The 7718-nt window shown below is 33.1% G+C and overlaps 2 protein-coding genes across 2 annotated transcripts; one reads left to right on the top strand and one right to left on the bottom strand.

The window, feature by feature from the left end:
* Positions 1-1292, top strand: LOC139786876 (uncharacterized). The gene is made up of 3 exons (XM_071725996.1): positions 1-110; positions 203-552; positions 670-1292. The coding sequence occupies exons 1-3, from the start codon at positions 1-3 to the stop codon at positions 1290-1292; spliced, it is 1083 nt and encodes a 360-aa protein (XP_071582097.1).
* A 1860-nt stretch (positions 1293-3152) lies between these two features.
* LOC139786875 (uncharacterized) lies at positions 3153-4418 on the bottom strand. Its single transcript, XM_071725995.1, has 4 exons — positions 4166-4418; positions 3897-4086; positions 3545-3771; positions 3153-3466 (listed from the first exon to the last, which is right to left on the bottom strand). The coding sequence occupies exons 1-4, from the start codon at positions 4416-4418 to the stop codon at positions 3153-3155; spliced, it is 984 nt and encodes a 327-aa protein (XP_071582096.1).
* Between the last annotated feature and the right edge of the window lie 3300 nt (positions 4419-7718).

The raw sequence follows: 7718 nt of genomic DNA, 5'->3' as shown, positions 1-7718 counted from the left end.
ATGACACCTGCCCAATATGATCATTTATGCCATCTTGTCAGGCCTTTTCTCACAAAGAGAAGTTTACGAAAACCTATTTCAGTGAATGAACGAGTAGCCGCGACTCTCTTGTAAGTAAATGAAATTTATCATATTCTTTTCGAGTTAATTTGGCTTACATTATTGAATATTTGTTGAATAATATTCTTTTTTATTGTTCCAGATTCCTTGCTCATGGTGACAGTGCCAGATCAAAATCATGGGATTTCCGAATTGGCAAATCAACTATATACAAAATCATATATGAGACTTGTGATGCAATCTGGCAAGCTCTTCATGCGCGATATTTGCCGAAACCTTCGCAAGAGACATGGGAAAAGGTAATTGATGAATTTTGGGACAAATGGAATTTTCCTAATTGTTTAGGCGCACTAGATGGAAAGCACATCACTATTCAAGCCCCACCAAACAGTAATTCTTTAAATTATAACTATAAAGGATTTTTCAGTTTTATACTGATGGCAATTTGTGATGCCAATTATAAATTTATCTGGATTGATGTTGGTGACTATGGTAATATATATTATATATATATATATATATATATATATATATATATACATAATATGAATCTCAAGCATGTTTTCTTATGTACCGAATGCAAGAGTTAATTGAAATTGTGTTTTGCAGGTTCCAACAGTGATGGTGGGGTATGGGCAAACAGTAATCTTGGTGAAAGTTTGGAATCTAATACAGGAGATATTCCACCTCCAAAATTATTGCCTGGTACAACGACTCTGTTGCCCTGTGCTTTGGTGGGAGACGAAGCATTCCCCCTTAAATCATATCTCATGAGACCATATTCAAGAAAATCACTAACCAGTGATTCACAGCGAATTTTTAATTATCGCTTGTCCAGAGCAAGGCGAACAATTGAAAATGCCTTCGAAATTCTTGTTTCTCGATGGAGAATTTTAAGGAGATCAATTCAATGCAAAGAAGAAACTGCTCATAAAATTGTGCTTGTCCTTGTTGTTTTGCACAACTATATTATGTCCTCTAATGAACGCAAGTACTGTCCACCATGTTTAGTGGACCAGGAAAGTAACGGCATTGTTACTCCAGGGCAATGGCGCAATGAAGAATTAGGATCTCATATTGTACGTATTGGTCAAGTTGGCTCAAACCGAGCTGCTTACACTTCAAATGCTCAGCGAGACATACTGCGAGAATATTTTATGACAAACATTGGGGCAGTTGACTGGCAATTTGATTGTGCATTAAGGGGTTATAACATTAATATTCCTACTTAGGACATGCAATATGCTATTGTTAATTTGCACTAAACTTCTATTGCTTTATGCCCATTTGTACTAATGTAAATTAATTTTAATTTCGGTTTTATTTATTTTAATGTATTTATTATATTATCTTTTTTTTTAGTTCTAAGAATTAGTAAAAAGAATGTGCTAAAGCCAAGTGTGTTTATTAAGAAGCTTCATGTGTACTGTTATTATTATTAGAACATTTAAAGCTGCTCTGGGAGAAAAATATATCACTATACTTTGTTGGTGAATCCAAGAAGACGGTAGTTATAAGAGAAGCTCAGGAATTAAAAAAAATTGAGTGGATTTCCACGATAAATCCTATCCTATCTAAAAGAAGGCATGCTAAATCGTTGCATCTCTCGAAGTCTTTCTGTCTGTACATACATTATATATTCTTATGTACTCTTCATAAATGTATAAAGTAAAAGAACTATAAACATGTCTGTGAACGGTTGTGATTAGCAAGGATGTTTAAAAATAAAACAATAATTTGTATAAAATATGATTTTATTTAATTTTTAATTTTTCCTATAGGAACACATAGAAGAACACAAACTTTCTTACACAACATTATTATACGAAACAAAAATCATTCTTTAACTTATAAATTTAATATTATAAAATCAGACTCTTTATCTCGTTCTCGCAGTCTCAAATATGAAATGTCTACACTACATCTGCAGAAGAATATCTTCTTAGTACCAGTTATATCCTGATACGCAATTTTGCTTAATTGAATTATACTCTCGTTACATACTTGTGAAATATTTCGACTCGCTTCCAATATAAGAATGCCGTTGATTAAATATTTTCCGAATATCTATGATGCGTGGTGTATAATTATAGAGATTAGTTCAAAAATAAAAAGCTTTATACGAGAATCGACAACAAATATATATGAAAATATATATAAACCGTCTCAAAAATTCAACGTTTTTGACAAACAAAATTATAATTGCATTTGCTTGCATTACGTCGCATCATAGATACTCGGTATCACGTATATCCACTAATTATAAAACTATAATATAAAGGACATTGCATCACATTAATCTTCAGTATTTTTTAAAGACGATTACTCCGTTTCTGCTTCTCACAACGCTTATGTATCTGTTCGCTTTTTCTCCCTTTTCTTATGCCTATAATAGCAATTAGTATTTGATCTTATCGTTGCACTCAGAAAAAGGCATAGAAAATACAAATATACACTCGACAATGTATATATAAAACTTACATAATTGTCATGTATATGTAATTGCTACCACTGTCATTTTCTCTGAGTGTGGAACAGGGAGAAACTCAATTCCTTATCTTTTATATGAAATATTTGCACAAATAATCCGAAATACATGCGTGTAATGCGATGATTAGTCAAGATTAACATATGGTGCGATAATAATGATTTTGATAAAACATACATAACTATATAGTGAGAGACAATGGGCGTGTTCAAGATGGCAAAGCAGTTATCTTGCTCGCCGAGCGATTGAATATGATTGATTTTTTCTTGTAAATCCAATCAATCACATTCAATGTCTCGTCGAGCAGACTAGCCGCTTTGTTTTGAACACGCCCAATGACTTCTATTATTTGTTAATCACTGTTAAAATTAAAATATTGTGACATATGAAGGACTAGTGACTACTTAAAATAATATAAACAATAATTATGATAAAAAATAAAATCACAGTCGATATCACGAGTTAAAAAAAATTAAAACCTTTTCAGATTCTTTAGTAAAATTGCATTTTAAAATTGCAATATTTTATATAAAGCTCTAAAACATTATAACAGAATAATATGTTTTTGTGCTTTCTGTTCGTAATAACTACGCAGTCTTGTTATTCACTTTTGTTGAAATGATTCCAATACCTCTAATATTTTGATCATGCATCTTATTTTCTGTTGTACAGGCACAGGTTTTAACCCATGTGACAAGAATGACATTAAACTTTCATCTTCTTCTGTGTCTGCCTTGGAAGTTGCATTCTTCTGTGTCTGCAGGAAGGTTGGCAAAGCTGAGCAAGCTGCAGTTATTGACTTTGATGATTCTTTAATCACAGATTCTATTTCGAGATCTGTTTTCTTTCTTTTTTTGATATCTGGACTAGGTACTACGAATGAGCAGTCACTTGCTTGACCACCAATACTTTCTTTATCTAAAATTTTTTTAGAGATGTTAAGAGCATTTATAATCAAAAGTTGAGTTTTCTCTGGAAAATGATTTGATCACTCACTTTTAGAAATGTTGTCAACAAAGTTTTCTTTACAAATAGGAACGTCTAGCGAATCTGTTAATGATGTTGCCGATTCTTCTGAATCTGAAATAGGTATAGGTCGTGGACGCTTTGTCAAAAACGACTTGGAGACTTTGGAGACAGGCCTGAGAGGAAGTATATTTTTAGAACCAGACGAAGAAGTGCATGATGCAGATGACATAGATTTGGTATAATTGGAGAGTGTCCTATAACATAATTTTCCTAAATTAATAAGGGAACAATTGTACAGTTGGAAATAAAGAATTTAATGAATGAAATAAATGAAATAAATCAGAGAATGAAATAAATGTCAAAATCAGTATTTAGTTACTTTCGTGGAATATATAGATGACTCATGAAACGATGAATAGCCATGCTTTGTGGTGTCAACAAGTTTTCATATGACACATTATCTCTCCCTGAACCTGACCGTCCTTGTTGTTCTGCTAACGCTAATAGTTCTCGCCTTGAGCGACTATAGAGATTTCGTAGCGTATCCCATCTGTGTTTCGCATCTGATCCTATAGGAAAATCAATGAAATGTGTTCACAGTGACATGATCTTACATATAACCTGCATACACAAAAAACTGGCACTCACCACTTATATTTAGGACTTTACCAATAGAAACCCATGCCATTTCTTTTTCTTGTACATTTTTGTAACCCGCTTTTCCTTTGGCATAAAGTCTAGGATTGCCTTCAACAACCGCAATCAGGTTCAAGTCATCTTGAAGTCTTTTATCAATATTATAAATGTCTTCCAAGACGGTTGTTGGAACTTGGTCCGAATTTTCTTCAGTTATCTCCTCTTCATCCGTCTCCAAATATTCATATTGAGTATACAAATCCATATTTTAAAAGAGCAAACTCGGAACTCGTAAACGTAACCTTTTTCCCTTCTTCGTACTATTTTTCCGCTGGTCTGGTCCGTCGCAGCGATATATTGTGGGTAGTCGTTGGAATAGGAGTTGAACCAATTCGAGCGACTACGAATACGACTGTCCTAAGACCGGAAATAAAGAATGTAACGACCGTTCTTGCGACTATGAGACTCGCATAAAGAGCAAACTCGGAACTCGTAATAATAAACATAACCTTTTTCCCTTCTTCGCACTATTTACCTTACACCCCTCAGAGCCGAGGGAAAAAGAAAAAACCCCCTTCGTACTATTTTTCCGCTAATCTGGTCCGTCGCAGCGATATATTGTGGGTAGTCGTTGGAATACTTGGAATAGGTAGTCGTTGGAATTGAACCAACTCGAGCGACTACGAATACGACTGTCTTAAGACCGGAAATAAAGAATGTAACGACCGTTCTTGCGACTATGAGACTCGCATTGTAGACCCAGCATTAATTTGTATATTACTGTTTAATTTTAATAAAAATTTGTGTATCGCCATATTGCATTCCGCCATTTTGAATTTTTTCATTTTTGATAAATTCGTAATCACAGACCCTAATAACCACAAAACAATAAGTTTTAGACCAATTGCTAAATTTTTTTTATTTTTGACAAGTTTTTTCGTATAACACGACGCCATATTGGATCCGCCATTTTGAATTTTTTAATTCTGATAACGGATTCGTAATCAGCGACCCCAAAAACCCCCTAATACGAAATTGAAGATCGTTCCCTTAACTTTTCGACTTTTGGCCGCACAATGCGGGCTTCGGCCGCACTGTGTGACGTGCAGACTTCGCTGACTGACTCGATTCATTCCCATTGTCGACTGAGGAATAAATCATGGACCCTTTCCGACTTTTAAGCAAGTGTTTTAAAAATGCGCTTCGATTCTGGTTTGTTTCGTTTTAACAATATCACGATAATCCTCGTTTACTCATCTTCGGACTAAAGACCGTATTTGTACAGCGATTGTGACTTTATAACATTATTACCGTACTTTTTTGGATGTAGAAAGATGTGATTCTTGATTATTCGTTTATTTCGTTTATTTAATGTAATTAATTAGGCTGATGAAGGCACGGTGTTGCCGAAACGTCCCATTTTAACATTGTTAATAATATACATTTTTAAATTTTGACATCCTTGTTGCTCGTTATTGGCCGGTAACCTTTATCTCTTTGTTATATATATACGAGCTTGTTTCTTTATTTATTATTAATTTCATATATGGTTTCAATAAGATTAATATTTAAATTGAATATATTAGCTAATTAAATCCTTATTAAGCCAAATTAAATACGAATATTTTGATGATGAAATGATCTATAAGAAGTACGTATATATACTTTGTATACTACGAAACATACGTACGAGTATACACGTCGATTAAGAATATACGACATGTATTCATATGTTCGAGATTTTTAATCGAAATGTATATCGGCATTTCTTCTTATATTCTTAATTAAGTTTTATATATAGAACAAATATGAGCTATATTAATGCAGTTATTCAGCATTAATTTAAATCAAATAAAATTTAAATGGAGATTTTATTAAGGTCCATATAAAGTTTATATTTAACTTTTTTCCGCGGGATGTTAATATTAAACATTCATTGTGCATATGGCATACAGAAATAGAATAAAATTTCATCACTGTTCCTTAGCGCTATTTCTCTGTTCGTCTATTCTGTATTAATAAATTACATATGTTAATAAATTTCATATATTAATATTGAACTGTTCCCTATTGGGATTTTCAGTCGTGACGTCACAAGGCCAAGATGGCTGGCCTATTCCTGAAAGTATTAGAGCTGTCATATATATATATATGTAAATACATATAAAGCTTGTGTTTTTCATAAATAATTAATGAAATAACGGTGTTTGTGATAAAGAAAGTGCGATAGGTGAAAATTTTATTTGTTATTATTAATCTTCAATTGATAACAGGAGTTTGAAATACTTTTGCGTTTAAAAAATCGGTGAATTGTTTTTACATACTACATTTAATATACAATTTATTATAACTAATATTGCTCATTAATATTCAGTGAATATATTTTACTTGTTATTGTTCAGTTATTATCATATTGACTTACCAGGCAGAACGTAGTCACTCCTGTCAAAGTGCAAAGAACACACTGCCCACTTTTTGGTTATCCACTCTGGTTTTGCTATTTTCAAAACTCTCTCCTATTTTTTTCGAACATCAATCTTCTCTATATTTCCAAACATATCTTTTTTCTCAGTATAGAACTTTCCTTTAGGTGGAAACATATGGAATCGCACAGAGGTATTTTTTAATTCATAGCTTTTGCGGTCAAATACGCAGCAAGAATCGCGATTTTTTGTGTCTCTAGGGGAAAACCTTGCCCCTCTGTCTTCTAGGTGTTCACCCATCGCACTTTTTTTATCACAAACGCCGTTATTTCATTAATTATTTATGAAAAACACAAGTTTTATATGTATTTACATATATATATGACAGCTCTAATACTTTCAGGAATAGGCCAGCCATCTTGGCCTTGTGACGTCACGACTCAATTTCCTGTTCCCTATTCCTTTCATTGTGCGCAACCCCTTAAAGTACGCTTTGGCTCTAAATAAAAGGAAAACAAATAAATTATTTCTGACTCATATATAAACTTTTCATTAATCACAGCTTACTTATAGCTTCCGAACTCTAAGAGCAAGAATGTTCACTGTCTGACTTGTCGTCTCCAGAAACTTCCAAATTTTGTGAATGTTTAGTTGTAGGGTTTTTTTTCTGTATCACTTCAGGATTGGGTGTTTTTATGGCCTTGTAATTAATTTTCTTCCTGGCTGCTGAAATTGCCCCGTTAAAGTATTTGTTCAGTTTAGTTCTATTCATTTGCTCCTCAATAAAAGTCTGCGACATATGTCTCTTATTTCTCATTCAATGGCAAAACAATGATAAAACTTTTTGACGTAGAACTACGTCTTTCTCCGCGGTAGGGAGGGTACCCACGGATGAAACAATTGAACGCGACTATGCAACGAAAACATGTCACACTTTGAACGTTTATATCTTCGAAACTAATAATTGTAGAGTAATCATTGACATCTCATTTTAAAGCTTAAGAAGTCCCATTTATGATAAAACAAGTCCGAACTCTCTATTTTTTACCGTTTAGATACAGTAGCGTTAGAAAGTTTAGTTAAATTTCTTGTAGATGCAACGAAAATATGTCACACTTTGAACGTTTATATCTTCGAAACTA

This window comes from Temnothorax nylanderi, unplaced genomic scaffold (assembly GCF_030848795.1).
Source record: "Temnothorax nylanderi isolate EJ_2023f unplaced genomic scaffold, tnyl_v1.0 TNYL_tig1178_pilon, whole genome shotgun sequence".
Classification (NCBI taxonomy): Eukaryota; Metazoa; Arthropoda; class Insecta; order Hymenoptera; family Formicidae; genus Temnothorax; species Temnothorax nylanderi.
Note: the sequence above shows the minus strand (reverse complement) of the source record. Positions and strands in the feature narration are given on the sequence as shown.

Coding starts and splice junctions, on each gene's coding strand:
- LOC139786875 (XM_071725995.1), bottom strand. CDS start 4,418: ATGGATTTGTATACTCAATATGAATATTTGGAGACGGATGAAGAGGAG. Junction 3,772..3,896: donor CATCTATATATTCCACGAAA/GTAACTAAATAC, acceptor ATTATGTTATAG/GACACTCTCCAATTATACCA. Junction 3,467..3,544: donor TGTTGACAACATTTCTAAAA/GTGAGTGATCAA, acceptor AAAAAATTTTAG/ATAAAGAAAGTATTGGTGGT.
- LOC139786876 (XM_071725996.1), top strand. CDS start 1: ATGACACCTGCCCAATATGATCATTTATGCCATCTTGTCAGGCCTTTT. Junction 111..202: donor CGAGTAGCCGCGACTCTCTT/GTAAGTAAATGA, acceptor TTATTGTTCCAG/ATTCCTTGCTCATGGTGACA. Junction 553..669: donor GATTGATGTTGGTGACTATG/GTAATATATATT, acceptor TGTGTTTTGCAG/GTTCCAACAGTGATGGTGGG.